General features: G+C 40.2%; 2 protein-coding genes across 4 annotated transcripts; both read right to left on the bottom strand.

The window, feature by feature from the left end:
- Window positions 1-1,319: 1,319 nt before the first annotated feature.
- styk1b (serine/threonine/tyrosine kinase 1b) lies at window positions 1,320-8,249 on the bottom strand. Of its 2 annotated transcripts, none has more exons than XM_052144098.1 (10): window positions 7,786-8,249; window positions 6,125-6,183; window positions 5,352-5,525; window positions 4,450-4,785; window positions 4,148-4,329; window positions 2,527-2,607; window positions 2,025-2,233; window positions 1,891-1,931; window positions 1,696-1,792; window positions 1,320-1,515 (listed from the first exon to the last, which is right to left on the bottom strand). In XM_052144098.1, the coding sequence occupies exons 2-10, from the start codon at window positions 6,180-6,182 to the stop codon at window positions 1,320-1,322; spliced, it is 1,374 nt and encodes a 457-aa protein (XP_052000058.1). In that variant the 5' UTR covers window position 6,183; window positions 7,786-8,249. The 2 variants fall into 2 exon arrangements, with proteins under 2 accessions (XP_052000058.1, XP_052000059.1); XM_052144099.1 differs by having other exon boundaries at window positions 8,072-8,249.
- Window positions 8,250-8,481: 232 nt separating this feature from the next.
- LOC127655864 (glutathione S-transferase kappa 1-like) lies at window positions 8,482-18,636 on the bottom strand. Of its 2 annotated transcripts, XM_052143888.1 has the most exons (8): window positions 18,380-18,636; window positions 18,234-18,305; window positions 18,010-18,091; window positions 10,121-10,249; window positions 9,318-9,463; window positions 8,961-9,077; window positions 8,764-8,857; window positions 8,482-8,624 (listed from the first exon to the last, which is right to left on the bottom strand). In XM_052143888.1, the coding sequence occupies exons 2-8, from the start codon at window positions 18,303-18,305 to the stop codon at window positions 8,575-8,577; spliced, it is 690 nt and encodes a 229-aa protein (XP_051999848.1). In that variant the 5' UTR covers window positions 18,380-18,636; the 3' UTR covers window positions 8,482-8,574. The 2 variants fall into 2 exon arrangements, 1 of the variants encoding a protein (XP_051999848.1); XR_007972106.1 differs by lacking the exons at window positions 8,482-8,624; window positions 8,764-8,857; window positions 8,961-9,077; window positions 9,318-9,463; window positions 18,380-18,636 and adding exons at window positions 13,487-16,373; window positions 16,413-17,368 and having other exon boundaries at window positions 10,235-10,249; window positions 18,234-18,292.
- Window positions 18,637-18,654: the final 18 nt, after the last annotated feature.

Genomic DNA, 18,654 nt, shown 5'->3' with positions numbered 1-18,654 from the left:
TAAGAAAGCTGTGTGTTGGTGCCGAATTTGTTTGTATGCATAAATATTAATAAAGGTGTGGCGACACCGACATCCAGTCTATGTCAAGTCTTTGTATCCTTGTCGGTGGAAAATACTAATTTTCTGTATTTTGTATGAAAATAAGGGCTCATTTTAATGTATGAATGTCTCGTTTGCTGTCATTAAATTGTATTACACCATATATACATATATTGGCATTATATCCAAAGTAGGTGACACTGCTTTGCATCAGCATCGGCCACTGAAAAAACCTTCAACCGCTAGTATAGTCTAAAATACATGGTTTATAAAATGGTTTTGCCTGTGACAGAAATAACTACAAATAAAGCCTTAAGGAAGATTGATTTTTAGATGGAAAACTTAGTGTACTTTACTATATATATATATATTTTTTACAATAATATAACAATACAAATAATTTTAAGTCATCTTGTGAAGAATAGGACATATTTCTGCAGTAAAAAAAAGGCAATTATGGCCCATTTTTGTTTTTATGAACTGAAAAATATCAGTGCCCAATTGCAAGAAACCCCTGAAGTTAAGAAAACCCTTACTTATAATTGTGTTTTTTAAGGTCCTTTATAAATGTTCCCATATTGTTATTATTCGAGGATGCAAACTACTCACCTCTTGGCTAAATTCACCTTTTTGAAGCTAATTAACCCAATTGTTTGGTACAATTTCTGATATTTTACTTATAAAATCACTTGAAATTGGTACTTTAAAGCTGAATTTCTGAGACACTAGCACAACCAATTGCAAAAAAATAACATGTTTTCAAAATACGCCCCTCATCTTCAGTTGTTCAAACAGTCAGATAATCCCTAAGGTCTAAGCAGCTGCTCAAAACAAACAGGAATTTTTATAGTGCCACAGAGACACATTTGTTTACAATTTTTTATAATATTAAACTCTGAATGGCATACTTATAGTTGTCCCTGCATATTAAGCTGGGATAGAAGAAAGTCTTTTAACACTGAAAAAGTTACATAATTCAGCTTTAAGTTTAAACTCTTAAAAAAAATCTTTAAACACAACAAACAAATCAACAGAAAATATATACCCCTAGAACACCTGCTATGACTTTCTCACCTCTCATGAGTTTGCATCACTGACTATTAAACTTTAAACAATGTTTAAATTAGCCTGTAGTTACATTTGATGTAGCCTGTCATAGATAAATAAGAGCAGAGCGTCAATGGTTGGTCTACAGTCAATTATACTCTTTAGGAAGCACTGGAGATACAAAATGAGGTTTCATATGGATATGACATGATAGAGTGCCGCCTTCTAGTGTTTCAGAAAATTGTATAGCTGTTGGATTCTCCATATCCTGCCTCCTTCAGATACTGCTCAATATTGATTGGCCCAGGAACCCGGAGAATGATGCTGTCATTAGCATTCTTCTCTCCTGATTGGAGTTTATGCCTGACATCAGCCAATGAGGGACGCTCTTGTTCCTTCCACTGACAGCAAGATTTGATAATTGAGTAACTGGAGACATAAAGTTGTATTAATGTTTTTTTATGAAATTATTATTAGACAAAAATTATTATGTAATAATATGTACATTTTATCAAGTGTATTGTTCTGTCAACAAAATGATTACTTAAACCACAGTATTTATAAAGTACAGTATAAGTATGGATGGATAGATGCATAGATTGCATTTACAGTGAGTTGGAGCAGTTGTTTGGTTTCTTTAGGGTTTTGGCTCTCTGATGATACTGAAGAAGCTCCTTCACAGGGATTTCTGCAAAAGGGACCTCGCCTGAAATAAAAAAAGAAAAGAAAAACAGAGTAAGAACTAGGATAGAGCGAGATGAGAAAAAGTTAAAAGGAGATTTTTTTTTTTTTTTTTTGACTCACCAAGAGTCACCATTTCATACAGCAGGAGCCCAAATGACCAACTGGAAAGAAGAACAAGAAATACATTAAAATTGAAATGTAATACAATATTACATTAGTATTTTCATCTTAACATGTAAATGTTTTTTACTTACACATCACTTTTTGGAGTGACAGGTCTCTTGGCCAATATCTCAGGAGCCTGCCACTTTTTTCTTCCAGGATCTTCACTGTAATTAGCACTTTCTAATGTCCTTGAATACAAATCGCCCAAACCCCAGAGCTTTGCGGTACACATCTGGCTGACCAATACACTGCAAGCCTTAATGTTGCAGTGGAGAAGATCTTTGCTATGGAGATAGTCCTACAGATAAATAGGCAGGAAAGATTTTCTAAATTATATTCTTGTGAATTGTTTAGAAACCATGTCATGCATGGCAGAAGAACTAATATATCCAGTCCAAGTTTGTAGGCCATGGCCATTGGATGTATAGATAAGTATACACAGTAGAGATATATAGCAACACCATGATTTGTCAGGGTGTTTGATATGTTTAAATCAATAATTGTATTACTTGTTTATATGTAACAATGCTTTGAGAAATCTGTCCCTGCTAGAAACGGTGATAACGTCGAGAGAAGAACCATTATTCTCACCAGGGCAGAAGACACATGTGAGGCCATGGTGAAGATCTTTTTCTCTGTCATCTGACAAATGGTGTTTGGTCCACCATTATCCTATTTGAAGAAGAATAATTTACATAGTGGTGAGGTATGACACTGAATTTTTGCTTTGAGGAAAAATTTAAGGAAAAGACACTTAGTTTTAGTTTAAATGTAGGTTTCAGGCATGCATCTCTAGAGAGTTTTACATTGCATTTTAGTAACTTGTAAAATTGTCCATTGTTCAGGCTGATATTTATCAGTCTAAATCCTATTTTGTGCATATCCGATTCCGAGTCTGAACGGAAAAAGTCACATTAAATACATATTTTACAAATTAGTTTCAAGCTACATTCATATGTAGTTTGAAATTCTATTCAAATCACATTTATGGAAATCCATTTAGGGACTACTCTGATCAGATCTCAAGTGGCTTTTTGCCGTATGTCACTTTTTCACGCAATGTAAAGACACGATATATGTCACACGTTGTTGCAGGAAACAGCAGAAATAAGGTGTGAAATAAGTGTGGGTCTAGCTGAGCATGTTATTAATGAAATCTTCCCACATGCATTCTTAAGTTCGACAGCCACATCGTTTCATCAAAAGTGGCTAAAACACGAGTCCACCCATCACCGCTAGTCTGTATGGACCACACAACACTTTGAACTATGATGCCGGCAGAGACCTCATAAGGCATAGTCCAGCACCGCAGCTACACATTGCCATGTTAAGCAGTCCAGATATGCCAGAAAATTAAGACACAAATCGGATCAGTTGCAATACACAGTGTGGATGGTCAATCTTGAAGATCGGATTCTCATCGGATACACAAAAAATCTGATATGGACTTACAGCCTGAACATAGCTTCAGTTTCCTTTACTTCGGAGACAGTCAACCCATGCATTTCATCATGCTTAAGGCATATGGAGGATCACGCTTTTGAATGCTCATCTATGTACAACTCACCAAGCACCCCACAGAGAGCGAGAACCACCATATAGCGACCACAAGAAAGGTAACCCACATGACTCTACCCACCCTAACAACCGGGTCAATTGGTTGCTCAGGAAACCTGGCTGGAGTCACTCAGCCCACCCTGGATTCAAATTTGCGAATGCAATGATGCTAGTCAGCGTCTTTTCTCGCTGAACTACTCAGGCCCCCCATTCTAGAGAGCTTTATATTGGACAAATCTGTGAGGTGCAAGATGAGTCATAAATATTATTAATAATATTTTTGGTCCATTTTCCCATAAGAGAAAGACTACACATAATAAATGCATAAAATATGCTAAAGATTTTGTAAACTTTTAGGAGCACACTAGCCTTGTTTTAAGCTAAATGACATGGACCAAAAACTCAAAAAAAACTCTAGTTTCAATTTTAAATCTATCTCACTTCTCAGGTGTGCAAGGTTAGCTGTTCATTGATTTTTTCCATTTCATTGACTTTGCTAAATCTATCCCATCAAACCATTGGGTGTGAATCTCAGCAAAAGCCTTGTATTATTTGTTTAGGTGCAAGGTGACTCAATATAAACAATTAATGAATCAATGGTTACCGATATACTAGCAAGTTGAATGCTTTAAAATGTCCTGATTGAATCTCTCACCTGCCTACACCTCCACAGGAATCCGAGCAGATCTTGGTTCTCCATCTCTTCAATAACAGTAATGAGAGGAGCACGCAGTGATACAACTCCCAGAAGCTCCGGTAAAAAGGGGTGGGGCCCCAACTGAGAAAGGAAGGCCGCAAAGCCCAGGAAGGACTGACTTTCCGTGTTACTGGCTGAATCTGAATAAGAGAGAGAGAAGGATTGCAACCACAAAGAACGTGAGAGAGTGAAATTGGAATTTAAAATCAGATTATTATCAGATTCGATTTGAATTTGTATAACATAAACTGCTCTGGCACCTTTAAGAACACGCAGCACAACATTTCTGTTCTCCATACGAGCCCTATAGAGTGAGACAGAGGAGTCTGACTTCAAAGAGTATGATACTGGGAGAGGAGACACCCCGTTAAAATTCTCCGGCAGTCGTTGGCGTGGGAGTTCCTTGGGTTTTGTGAAGGCTGAAGCTGTGGCCCCAAAAGAGCCTTGCCCGTCGGGGAAGGCCACATTGTTGGCATTAAAGGAGGCGTGGTCAGACCTGTATTGTTTCTGGACTGGTGATGAAGTGCTGAATGTCATGTAGGATGTGGTGTCCAATGTTATGTGCTCACCTTCCAGAGCATTCAGACCCAGAGGAGCTACAGAAAGAGGGAGAGATTGTTTAGGTGGATGAGGTGAGGTGAGATAGAAGACAAAAGGAACAAACAATTGATATATAAAGGCAGTAAGATAAAACAGCAAGAAATCAAGAGTCAGTGAGAAAGAAGAGGAATAATATCATGTAAGATACAATTTTGTGCAAACAGTCACAATATGTGGGACAGATGTGAGTTAAAACACGCCTTTGCCAAGACACAAGCACAGTGGTTAGTATTTGCGATGCTTAATACCAAAGCAAACTATTAATCCCGGTATTATGGACAGATTTCATTAATTATAGTTTAATATAATTAATATATATCTATAATATCTATATAAGTATAGTATGCTAAAGTATGATTAAATTCAATTTATATGAGTGAAATTCTCAAAAATCTGTATAGAAAACTTTTTAAAGTGATCAAAATTCAATTTTACTCTAAAACAGTATTTGATTAACTTGGTCAGAATTTGAATTTGATTAACAACATTCAGTATATTTTTTCTATTTTTATTTATGTATGGCCCCCTGGGAAGTTTGTTTCTAAAATACACCCACACTCACCATCAATGCCTTGTAAGTTTCTCCTATTCCTTTTTGTTCGTATGGAGCTGGGTTGCAAACGATCTACTTTCTCCGGACAGAACCTCAGCAACAGCAGAAACAACAGTGTGACAAAGAAACTCATCAAAAACAGCACGGGGACGATAATCACTTCCTGTTCATACACACGGATCTCTGAGGGAGCATATCACATGTTGACAAGGAAAATGAATAAACAAAAATGTCAGGTGAACTGTTCATCTTGAAGCTTTTAGTATTTACATGGTTTTGCATGTACAATTACAGTGATATGATAAAGATATAATCCAAAATTGTGTTAAATACTTGCAATGATATCTGAATAATTCTTAAATATTAAGAATAATAAATTAGTATACAATAACGATACATAATTATAAATTATTCTTAGAATAATAATTATTGATCTATAAAACCCACTAGGCTTAACAGAAGGGATATATTTCACTGGTATTATCTGCTATATAATTTGCCCGCTGTGCTGAGAAATTACAATAAAATTAAATAGTTGGAACTTTTAGTTATTATTATCTATAAAAGTCATATAATTGATAATTGTTTGAATAATAATTATATTTCTTTCATTTCTGTAATTTTTACAGAATTTATTTAGTCAAATCCTTAGATACCTAGCCCTCTTTAGATGAGACAGATCAACAGATGCAAACAGATCAAGCTGTCAGAACACTACATTTACAGCATTAAGCTAATTTTGTTAAGATTTGTTTTTAATCTAATGGGCATGATCTACTCACCACATAATGTGTCTCCAGTGTCACATATGGAATATGCAGAACTGACAGAGGACGCCATCCTGAAATGCAACATATTATGAATGTATAAAAATGAATTTTGAGTGAATTAGTGAATTATTAACATGCATCATTCTGAGTAATTTAGAGACTGTTTGCATAAAATTCTCAGAAGATCAGCAGTTACAGAAATACTCAAACCAGCCCATCAGGCACCAACAATCATGCCACGGTCTAAATCATTGAGATCAAATTTTTCCCCATTCTGATGGTGGTTGTGAACATTAACTGAAGCTCCTGACCCTTATCTGCTTGATGTCGTGACTGCTACCACACGATTGGCTGATTAGATAATCACATGAATAAGCAGGTGTACAGGTGTTCCTAATAAACTGTTAAGTGAGTGTATGATCTTTTTTTAAACTGTCATGTTGCTTAGCCAATAGGTAAAAAGTGGTCTTATCCCAGGGTTAAACTTAGTACATTTAAAAAAGTCACTTTACAGACTTATGTTCTGTATAATAAATTAGAAAGAAATCCTCATGTCAAAAAAAATATACTAATTCCGTCCTTTGTTAAATTCAGGCAGAAATTACAACAATTCTGTAAGTCATGTTTTGAAAGCAAACATTACATTCAATCACCTCCTCGGGATCTCTTGTAATGTAATAGGAGACAGTGTACTGATGTCTGGGTAAGTGTAACATGATCAGCCTTTCGAATCCATAAAAAATCCTCAGAGCAATTGAGACTAAAGCAAACATATCTTTCTCACCATCAGTGTTTATTCCAGGAAAAGAGAGAAGGGGTTTTTCCAACCGACAGGAGTAATAAGGAGTAAAAGCCACTGACAGGATGACAGGGATGTACTTGTAAATAAATTGTATTTGTAAGTGACGTGTACATGATGACGTTATATCTCTAATACTCTTCAATACACTTGGGCCCCGAGTGCAATATGAGAGGATCTCATTTATGTCACTCCAGCAAACACACCCATCTAAATGTAAGTACAAAGGCACATTTCAGTTTGTAATTAAAATCTTTAATGTTTATAGCTCTTTTATCTTTTTTATCAAGTGTAGTGAGCGTTAAAATATATATATTTTTTTATACTTTTCTAAGTTTAGCCTAATTTCTGACACATATACGGAACAGCTAAGGTCTCCTTTGTTTGGAATATGATGCTCAACCGGTCTGTCTACATTTTCATCATCAAAGAAATGCAGTCTACACAATGACACGTCCCAAACACATATGTAGACATGCAAAAAGTGAAATTACACACATCTATATATATATATATATATATATATATATATATATATATATATATTAGTACATAATTATCTTTATGAAGTTACTGTGTATAAAAATAAAGTGCATTAAATTGGCCTCATCTTAATTATTAGTCTCTTAGAATACATCTTTATCTATAGTGTACCTATTCTCTTTTTCTAATTTGGTGTGATTTTCCATTGCTTTGGCAATGTCTGTCATAAAAACAATTCTGTGCACTTACCAATACTAACTATTTAAGAAACACAACTGACGTAAGCTCATTCAATATATAAACCTACCTCTTAAACACTAACACCATTTCATGTCCCCCTAATCTATATCAGCACTGTGGTGATTTTGTATGCAGGTCTATATTAGCCTACCTGCTGGGGTTGTTAGTGAAGTGTTCCTCCTTGATATTTATATTTCATCAACAAAATATCCCATTGAAACTACATTCTTTCTCTAGCAACGTTGTCCAGTCTCATAGGTCGTTCTTTTTAATCTCTAATCTTTATAAGCGCGCTGACCATCCCTTCTTCCTTTCAAGAGAATTTCCTTCTGATTTACTATACGTCTTCCTGTTTGTCTAGGTTACACTTTTGTTGGTAACTTTGCTCCACCTTCCTCAACTGTGCTCTGTATCTACACTTTGTTGTTCATACCCACCTTTCCTCTAGTCTTGCTAAAAAAACAAAGGATTTTCTTAGCGTAATAGGGTTTGTGACAGCGGTTTGATCCTTTCCTATATTTCCTCCATTTCACTGTGTAATATTCCTGTTCTGTTCTCTCCTTCATACATTTCTTTCTTACTGTCCAGCTGTCAAACCAGTTTCTGTGCTAAATGTGCATGATCTCTATTCATTCTTAACCAAACCAAAACCTGATAAGCCAGCTCTTCAAGTTTCTCCAGGATGTTCAGACAAACAGCTGACTCCTGACTCAATCAATACCCACTAAAGAGAAAGTTAAAAGAATACAGGTTTACATTTAGAATGAAAAAGGGTCACCAAAATATTTCCACAAATGCTCCCAGTTTTTTATAGCTAATGGGATGAAATAGAACTAACTGTGTCTACAAAATAAAAACAGTATTTGCATTCACACATTTATTTACACATATTTCTTTATTTAGAGCTTGTTGAAATATACCAAGTAAAAAGGGGCAGATATCACAGTTTAGCTATGGGCTTGGTAGGCTGAGGCCCCACCCACTTCTCTCCTGGAACACAAAAGAAAGGGAATGATTGGACAATGTCTGTTACTAGAGATTTTAATTACTTTAATTTATTGTTTGCATATATTAAAGCACATATAAACATCAGACTAACAAATTAAAGATGTGCAATATCCATAGTTACCGATGCAATGAGCCATGAGCTCAAATCTGTCAGAACCAAAGAAGGGCTCCACCTTTCCGTTCACATGACACACAGTGAGTGGAAAACCAAAGGCCTGCAAAGAAAAAACAGTGCAAAGATATTTTATGATATTTGTACCAATAAGACATCTTGATGAGAAAGACAAATAATGCCAAGAGGTAAGTAAAGACACTGACTTTATAGTCCATTGCTTCCTGGGTGACACTCTTCAGCTTGTCTTTGATTGGCTGAGATTTGGCAAGGTGTAATAATGCCTCTACTTCTGTGGGTAAGAGGCCTGCCTTTAATCCTGCCTGTTCACACAACAGAAAGGCAAGAAAATGAACAAACTAAAGTCAAAGTCTGTTTATTGTGTACACTAAAGTGTTGAAGCTTACCATAGATCTCTACCTCGTAGCTGTGTGTGTGTGTGTGTGTGTGTGTGTATATGTATATATATATATAAAGAAATGGAGCAATAAATGAATATGAGCGTGTACAAATTCACCTAAGACCACTTGTAAACAATAGCTATTACATTTACTGTAGGTCACCTCAGTAAGTGAGGCATCCATGGTAATGTCCTGATCAGTCCTCCAGATTCTATTCCAGAGTTCTCTAGATACTTTCTCCACCATCATGTCTCCATTTTTTTCTTTCTCTGCCACAGCGGTCACAAAACGCATTGCAGTCAGAGAGCCTGAGTCAGAAAGAAGGAGAGAGTTTTCAGCATCAAAACATGTCCTTATGTAAAAGAAGCTGTATGTTGTTGGAGCAGAGTGATGTTTCTCTCTTAAGCCAGAACGAGACACAGGACACAGAGGATGAAGGCCTCCAAAGAGTGGCTTTTATTATAGCTTAAACAAGCACTGTTTGATATACAAATGAAGAGAGAGCTGCAAAACAACAGCTGTACTTGTAGATTTATACCCTCTTAATGGTAACGGGGGTGTGACCACACAAGTCACGAGACGCCTGTTTGCATGCACACACGCACACTCAAAGGTTGCCGATTTTTCACACATCAGCTCTTCTTGCAGAAACACAAGTTTCCACACTACCCTTATCTCGTGCAAACACACATAGAGAATGCCATGAAAAGAACAATGCTTGGAATGACAGCAAAGTAATAAGAAAAACATTTATCAATACATTGATTATAGATCTCATACCCTATTAGTGACCTCGGATGTCGAGGAAATATTTTCACATAAAACGGAACAGGGCATTTTGCTCCTTATATAATTTGCAAAAGTCCTTAGAAAACACTACAAAAAATCACAAGTATAGTTTGCATTGTGACTTGTAAATGTGGTCATACATGCCATCCTAAAGAGAAACAGAGCCATCTAAATACCTTTCTCAAACATGGCCTCAGAAACATTTGACGGTGGAGACAATGGGACTCCAAAGTATTCAGACAGCCGTCTCAGATCCTTGGTCATGTACAGAAACTTATTGTGGACAAATCCAGGGGGGCTGTTACCTAGACAGAAGAAACTTGATCAGGTTTTATCTCTTCATGAGAACATCTATAAATTAAGTAAAATGTATGCTTTATTATGATAGCTCTTCGGGTACAATGGGGCAAATTTTCTCCCAAAACACTAAACAGAAACAAAAACCACCACAGTACTTTCCTTAACAGATGTTTGTCACTACAGTATACTTTGCAAAATATTCCTGATCCATGTGATTATTGCAAGCAATGCCTAAAGTTTGATTTCGAGGTAATTTGATTAATATGTATTGATTTCAAAATGTTTGCACATTAATGTAGCCAATGAGAATCCCTGAAATTATCACATTTATTAAAAGTCAAAACACTTATTTGTCATTTTCAGTTTTGTTCAAAGTGGTTAAATCCAACGTTTTTGTAATAACTGTCCAATATGTGTAAGGATAGTATTAGGGGTAAAAAAAAAATCCATCTGTTGCAGGTGCTAAAGGCCCCCATAAAACACATTGTTTTTCTTAGGTAAATAGGTTCATTATGAAACAATTATTACACAATAAAGATATTACACAATTTATTTTTTAAAAGTGTATTTATTTGCACTTTACTTAAAAATATATTTTAGGCGAGTGGCCATCAGGTGCAAGTGAAACAATGAGCATTTCAGCAAGAAAAAATAACAATGCGTAGTTTGTGTGTGGCCACTGTTCCAACATTATTATAACTTTTTTTGTTTTGTTTCTTTCAGCGTTCTTTTAATTTACACCAAGCATGGTTGGTGTAACTGCCTAACATCTGCAGTTTAAATTATAGCGGTTTATCCAGCTATTTTTTGTACCTATAGTAATAGTCAGTGGTTAAATTGGCTTTTGTAGGGAGGGGGAGCCCTTATTTACGGTGAATGGTCATCATTTAAAATCCTGCCGTAAAATGACTTAATGTGTTTTTACACCAAAGGGGCTCTTTTTCCAGTATTAATGTGTAAGTTAGGGTTGAGTAGTTATTCAAACAAAGACAAATACTTTACAATTCACTTATTTTATTATTATTTTTTATTTGTGCAATTTAGAAACGTTGAAGTCCCTTCGCACCTGTATGTTAATGTAACTCTTGCAGTAATTATTTATCATATTCATGCTGCCTGTGTTATTCTGTTGAGTGTTGAAAAACCATCGAGGAGAAACGCATCATGACAAGTTTTAGAAAGAAAAAAAAAAAGAGTAAACTCGTCCGCTTTGCGACAAACATTAGTCGTTCTATACATTTTTTTTTTTTTTATTATTATTAAAACTGAATAATAAATTAACAGGGAAGCAGAGATGGCAAAATAAATGTATAATCTCCGCCTTTATTGAGTTTTGTAATGCCTGGTAGAAAAGTATCTATCTTTGGGAGCAATATAATACTTTAGGCAATTGCAGAATAGTCCCATTAGTCACAGATACACTTCAGAAAATTGAGTACACAACTATTTCTGGGCTTAAAAGTTACAACAAACCAAATCAATGCAGAACATTGTATCTCAAAAGCATTACAATGTGGCCCCCTATGCACTACTTAAAGCCCGATGTGGCCCCTTTACCAAAATATTTACAAATATTAATAATTACACACATCACCTTTACAAATTTGTTTCAGGATTTTACACGAGTAAAAGTAAAATGTTTCAGTTTCATATGAAATAATCTAAAGGTAGAATTATTAGAATTATTATTAGACATCAACAGTGGCCGTTTAAAGTTTCAAGATGTGTTTCAGCTAGTATTTATTTTTCATAAATACATTAATTTATTATTATTATTTAAGACTATAGCACACTGACCTAACCATGGTAATGAGGAGCCTTTCCTTCTGTGTATAAATATGTAATATTATGTAATAAATGAGATAATAATGGGCCCATATTAAGTACAGTTTCTGTAGATTTTGACATCAACAACAAAAATAATGTCACATGATGCATGTCCTTGTACCGGAAAACCATGAACAAATCTATGCAACATAAAAGGAAATGCAACCCAGGATACATTAAATACAGGTTATGTTTAATCTATGGCAGGACGACACAGAGGCGTTTCCAGCATTGAAGGACATCCGGGGCTTAGCCCAGACCATTTTATTTTCACACTAGCAACCACTTCTCTGTAGTCCAAAGCTGGTGAGAGGGTATTCTTTGAGTTTTGCTCTGGCTGGGCCTGTTTCTACAGTTCCTAAACCTTCCCTGCGCTCCGGTGCGCTCCGGCCCAATTTAACCTCTGGTAATAGTAGTTTGGTGGTGGAACTATTCATTGCGGCGCTAGTGTTCCGCCCGTAACTAATTAAGAAAACACCTGTTGAGCGAAGCGCCAAAAAAAAAACACACAGAAAATAAATCAGCGACAGATACACAAAGTAATAAGCATGTAAGCAGACAAACCTAGAAGAAAGAAGACTAGCAGAAAAATAAAGGAAGATTTAGCCCCTCAAGTTATTATACTGATACTGTGATATACTGTGTTTTCTGACTGTTGTATAGCCATGTGGGGTTTCAAATGTAGACAAAGGACATTCACACATGCTTTTATTTTATTCCTTGTTATTTTCTCCTTTTACCCAGTTCTCACGGGTTGTTTTGGATGGATTAAACCCAATATTTTAACCATGACCTCGTGCCTCATGTCTGTCATTGAAGGGAGTTACAGTTGTTACATTTTGTTATGTTTTACAATCATAAAACCATGTGAGAATTAAATAAACACTGTCTGTTGAAGTTATATGTTATTTATTGTAATGGCCTTGAAAACAAGTGCATTTAGCATTGGGTAAAAGTCCCCCAAGAAATTCAGCCTTCAGTATGCAGGTAACAAATTTAAAATACTGTCTTGTATAAGATTATGTAATGATTAAAGTATATTGTACAAAGCATAGCTAAGTAATAACAGTTTGTTATTGAAGACAAAGTGTGCAATTTGTAGTAATTGGAATAAGCCAAAGGTTGTTTGGCATTTAATGGCTAATTTACACACCGATCTTCAACAAACGTTACAAACACAGGATGACTGTCATTCTCACATGGAGAGTGCACATCCCTATTGATGTTTAGTCATTATGCCATTTATTTTTAGTTTGACTGTCAGAATCATTTTAAACGGAACAGTTCACATGTTCTTGTAATACATCTTCAAAGCTGCAAAATAAGTTTAAACAAGCAGCATAAAAAGGTTCGATTTTGGGTCATGTTGATTATTGTTAATAATAACAATGTAAAAATGTATATGTTAGGCATACCTCGTCTTGTTTCACTGTTTCCTCTTGTTTGCCACTTTTGTCACTTTTTGCATTCCATAGTTTTCACTTTTGTCGCGTATGTAACTCCATAGTCTCTTTGTTAGCGGTCGTGTTTTCCGTCATTGCTTTCACCTGTCCCTCGTTAACTTGCCACTTGCCTCTGTTTCTTCCCTCGTTATCTTGTTTGGTGTTCTGTTTGTTCATTGGCCCCTTGGTTCTATGTTCATGTATATATACCCTGGTTTTTGGTTCAGTCCTTGTCTATCATTGAATGTTGTTAGCCTAGTATGTGTCCCCTGCCCGTTTTCTCAGTTTTGTTTTCATCGTGTGTTCAGTGTTATGTTCATTTCCCCATTGAGGGTTTTCCTTTGTATTTCTTGATTGTCTCAGTTAATAAAAGTAAGATTGCATTTAGATCCGCTCTCCTCGTCTGCCTCCATTCGTAACAGAACGATAGACCGCCAAATATGGATCTAGCAGCTTTCTTTACGGAACTGGCCCAGGCGGATCTGACCTACCGCGAGTACTCCCACTTTTTTCCACTGTTGCCATCCACACCGGCTTTGACGACACGTCCCTGAAGACCATCTACCGGCTCGGGCTACCAAGACACCGGCAGAGGGAATTGCCGGACCCCGGAGACCTCACGTGGATGGAGTATGTGAGTCTGGTCTTGAGGGAGCTCGCTACCGGGGAGCCACCTCTCTCGATCCTGGTTTCCGCCTCTGGGCTTTCCGTGCCGGCCACGGCCAACGAGCCAGCGCTGCCAGCTTCATCCGCCCGGAGGAGGAGGAGGAAAAGAAGAAAGGCTTCTGCTCCCCAGTCTCCGCCTGCCACGGCCAGCGAGCCAGCGCCTGCCACGGCCAGCGAGCCAGCCTGCCACGGCCAGCGAGCCAGCGCCTGCAGCCCCGACCGTCCCAGAGCCAGCGCCTGCAGCCCGACCGTCCCAGAGCCAGCGCCTGCAGCCCCGACCGTCCCTGAGCCAGCGCCTGCAGCCCCGACCATCCCTGAGCCAGCGCCTGCAGCCATGACCGTCCAAGGGCCCATGCCAGTAGCCATGACCGTCCAAGGGCCAGCGCCAGTAGCCACGACCATCCAAAAGCCGGCGCCAGTGGTCGTACCCGTCCAAGAGTCAGTGCCTCTCGAGCTTCCCAGAGCTCTCCCTCCCAAGCTTTCCAGAGCTCCGCCTTCCGAGCTGCCCGAGCTTTCCAGAGCTCCGCCTTCCGAGCTTTCCAGAGCTCCGCTCTCCAAGCTTCCTAGAACCCTGCCTTCCGAGCTTCCTGAGCTTTCCAGAGCTCCGCCTTCCGAGCTTTCCAGAGCTCCGCCTTCCGAGCTTTCCAGAGCTCCGCTCTCCAAGCTTCCTAGAACCCTGCCTTCCGAGCTTCCTGAGCTTGCCAGAGCTCCGCCCTCCGAGCTTGCCAGAGCTCCGCCCTCCGAGCTTCCCAGAGCTCCACCTCTCAAGCCTCTCGAGCCTTCCAGGGCTCCGCCCCTCCAGCCTCCCGAGCCTCCTACGGCTCCACCTCCAGAGCCTCCTACGGCTCCACCTCCCGAGCCTCCTACGCTCTGCTCCCAGAGACTTCTGAGCTTTCCAGGGCTCCGCCCCTCCAGCCTCTCAAGCCTCCTACGGCTCCGCCTCCCGAGCCTCCTATGGCTCAGCCTCCCGAACCTCCTACAGCTCTGCTCCCAGAGACTCCAGAGCTTTCTAGGGCTCCACCTCTCGAGCCTCCTACGGCTCCACCTCCTGAGCCTCCTATGGCTCCGCCTCCCGAGCCTCCTACGGCTCTGCTCCCAGAGACTCCAGAGCGTTCTAGGGCTCCACCTCTTGAGCATCCTACGGCTCCACCTCCCGAGCCTCCTCCGGCTCTGCTCCCAGAGACTCCAGAGCTTTCTAGGGCTCCACCTCTCGAGCGTCCTACGGCTCCGCCTCCTGAGCCTCCTACGGCTCCGCCTCCCGGGCTCTCTAGGATTCCGCTCCTCAAGTCTCTCGAGCCTTCCTGGGCTCCGCTTCCCGAGCCTCCTACGGCTCCGCCTCCAGAGCCTTCCAGGCCTCCGCCTCTAGAGCCTCCTATGGCGCCACCTCCATCGGCCCCGCCGCCAGAGCCTTCCAGGTCTCCGCCTCTAGGGCCTTCTCCCAGGGCCCCTGACCCTGTTCCTGATCTGTGGCCTCCGCCCAGGCCTCCTGACCCGGCCCCTGTCCTGTGGCCTCCTCCCAGGGCCCCTGACCCTGTTCCTGTCCTATGGCCTCCTCCCAGGCCTCCTGACCCGGCCCCTATCCTATGGCCTCCTCCCAGGCCTCCTGACCCGGCCCCTATCCTATGGCCTCCTCCCAGGGCCCCCGACCCAGTCCCTGTCCTGTGGCCTCCTCCCAGGCCTCCTGACCTGGCCCCTGTCCTGTGGCCTCCTCCCAGGCCTCCTGACCCTGTTCCCGTCCTGTGGTCTCCTCCCAGGCCTCCTGACCCAGTCCCTGTCCTGTGGTCTCCTCCCAGGCCTCCTGACCCTGTTCCCGTCCTGTGGCCTCCCCCCAGGCCTCCTGACCCGGCCCCTGTCCTGTGGCCTCCTCCCAGGGCCCCTGACCCAGTCCCTGTCCTGTGGCCTCCTTCCAGGCCCCCTGACCCAGTCCCTGTCCTGTGGCCTCCTTCCAGGCCCCCTGACCCAGTCCCTGTCCTGTGGCCTCCTCCCAGGCCCCCTGACCCTGTTCCAGTCCTGTGGCCTCCTCCCAGGCCTCCTGACCCGGTCCCTGTCCTGTGGCCTCTTCCCAGGGCCCCTGACCCAGTCCCTGTCCAGTGGCCAGCTCCCAGGCCTCCTGAACCTACCCTTGCCCTGTGGCCAGCTCCCAGGCCTCCTGAACCTATCCTTGCCCTGTGGCCAGCTCCCAGACCTCCCGAACCTACCCTTGCCCTGTGGCCAGCTCCCAGACCACCTGAACCTGTCCTTGCCCTTTGTGCCCCCCAGGACTCCCTGCCTGCCCTCTGTGCCCCCTTGGACTCCCTGCCTGCCCTTTGTGCCCCCCTGGACTTCCTGCCTGCCCTTTGTGCCCTCCTGGACTTCCTGCCTGCCCTCTGTGCCCCCCTGAACTTTCTGCCTGCCCTCTGTGCCCCCTTGGACTTCCTGCCTACTCTCGTGCCCCCCTGGTCTGTCTGTCTGCCCCTGGTGTTTTTTTTTTTATTATTTGTTTATTTATTTTGGATCGTCTGGAATCCGATCCTTGTGGGGGGCTCTGTTCGGCATACCTCGTCTTGTTTCACTGTTCCCTCTTGTTTGCCATTTTTGTCACTTTTTGCATTCCATAGTTTTCACTTTTGTCGCGTATGTAACTCCATAGTCTCTTTGTTAGCGTTCGTGTTTTCCGTCATTGCTTTCACCTGTCCCTCGTTAACTTGCCACTTGCCTCTGTTTCTTCCCTCGTTATCTTGTTTGGTGTTCTGTTTGTTCATTGGCCTCTTAGTTCTATGTTCATGTATATATACCCTGGTTTTTGGTTCAGTCCTTGTCTATCGTTGAATGTTGTTAGCCTGGTATGTGTCCCCTGCCCGTTTTCTCAGTTTTGTTTTCATCGTGTGTTCAGTGTTATGTTCATTTCCCCATTGAGGGTTTTCCTTTGTATTTCTTGATTGTCTCAGTTAATAAAAGTAAGATTGCATTTAGATCCGCTCTCCTCGTCTGCCTCCATTCGTAACAGTATAAGCCTTTTTACTGTTTCATAATTTTATTTATCATTATGCTCATCATTATGAAGGCATTTCAACGCCATTAATCCACACGCATTATTGATGCTCACACGCGCGATAGAGTAAAGCTGTGCGAGGATAAAGAACTTGCAAATATCGAATTTTAGAATATTGAATTTGGTGTTCTGAATTTCTTCATCTTGAAAACTTGAAGCTGTAAAACAGGATATTTACAGTGTAAGAATTCAGAACCAAAAATTTGCTGTTTGAAAATACATATTTATAAAATTGTGCCATTAAAAAAAAAAACTATTCAATTTGGTTAAATATGAAATGTCCAGGATTGGAGTTTAAAAATCTCAAACTCATTTAAAATACAACTTAATATTAAATTTGTTAAAATCACACTTATAATTCAAATTGTTTTGTCATATTTCTGGCTCCATACAGAAGCTGATTGTCTAAAGGCTTGACTTAATTTTCTGGAATTTTCCAAGATGCTTAAAGGAACAGTTAACTTAGTGTGTGTGTGTGTAAATTTCTGACCCACTGGAATTGTGATATAGTCAATTAAAAGTGAAACAATCTGTCTGTAAACCATTGTTGGAATATTTTGTCGTGTCATGCACAAAGTAGATGTCCTAAACAACTTGCCAAAACTATAGTTTGCTCATATTAAATCTGTGGAGAGGTTACAAAATATGTGTTTTAATGACTTCAAACTAAGTGTGTGTGTAAACTTCTGGATTCAACAGTACATGCATTACATAATTATGAGATAAAGTAGCTAACTGTCTAGAATATGCCTGAAATGTGACACTATTAGTAATTTGTGAATGTGAATTTGTCTCTAACCTGAAGCGTGCATGACTCCCCCTAAATATGCAGGTTTCAATTTGAGGTCGATGTTCCAAACATTTCTGTAGCGACACAGTACCTTAACACATAAACAAACAACATTCAACTCGTACACGACACTTACATGTAATTTACTAACATTTATCATGATTGCAATGAACAATAGAAGGGAGAAAATTGGCAGCTCCAAACAATTCTAAGAAGATAAATAGGCTGCGCACCTCGAATCCCAGCCAGGAATAAGGAGAGACAACATCATAGAACAATTCCACCATTTTCCTGGAGCTGGTCATCTGTGAATGAAAACACATACTGTATAAGCAAATGTATTAGAATAGTCTCATGTATATGGATAAGCGCAGTTTACCCTTGCTGTTTGCTTCACTGTTGTACTTTTATACCAAGGTCAGATAAACTATGTCAAAGTCTGCAATGAGCGTCGAGACACAATGAGGTTCGTTTTCAACAGGGTAGGGTTGCACCAACTGTGTGTTAAAGGCCTCACGTAAATTGAGACGTAAAGTTCACACTAAGTACTTAGTAACTACTTTGTAATCAGTGCATAAGTTCATCTTCCTCTTCTTTGACCTTTTATGGCGGTTGGCAAACCAATTTGTGGTGCATTTCTGCCACCAACTGGGT

This window comes from Xyrauchen texanus, chromosome 15 (genome assembly GCF_025860055.1).
Source record: "Xyrauchen texanus isolate HMW12.3.18 chromosome 15, RBS_HiC_50CHRs, whole genome shotgun sequence".
Taxonomy (NCBI): Eukaryota; Metazoa; Chordata; class Actinopteri; order Cypriniformes; family Catostomidae; genus Xyrauchen; species Xyrauchen texanus.
The sequence above is the reverse complement of the archived record's forward strand: the minus strand, read 5'-3'. Positions and strand labels throughout refer to the sequence as shown.

Excerpts from the sequence above, each read along its gene's own strand:
- styk1b (XM_052144098.1), bottom strand. The coding sequence starts at position 6,182 with ATGGCGTCCTCTGTCAGTTCTGCATATTCCATATGTGACACTGGAGAC. Across the intron at positions 1,793-1,890 it reads GTATGAAATGGTGACTCTTG|GCGAGGTCCCTTTTGCAGAA; the intron begins GTGAGTCAAAAA and ends TTTTTATTTCAG. Across the intron at positions 1,516-1,695 it reads AACAACTGCTCCAACTCACT|TTACTCAATTATCAAATCTT; the intron begins GTAAATGCAATC and ends TTATGTCTCCAG.
- LOC127655864 (XM_052143888.1), bottom strand. The coding sequence starts at position 18,305 with ATGACCAGCTCCAGGAAAATGGTGGAATTGTTCTATGATGTTGTCTCT. Across the intron at positions 9,464-10,120 it reads TGAGGCCATGTTTGAGAAAG|GCTCTCTGACTGCAATGCGT; the intron begins GTATTTAGATGG and ends TTTCTGACTCAG. Across the intron at positions 9,078-9,317 it reads TGGATGCCTCACTTACTGAG|GCAGGATTAAAGGCAGGCCT; the intron begins GTGACCTACAGT and ends TTGTGTGAACAG.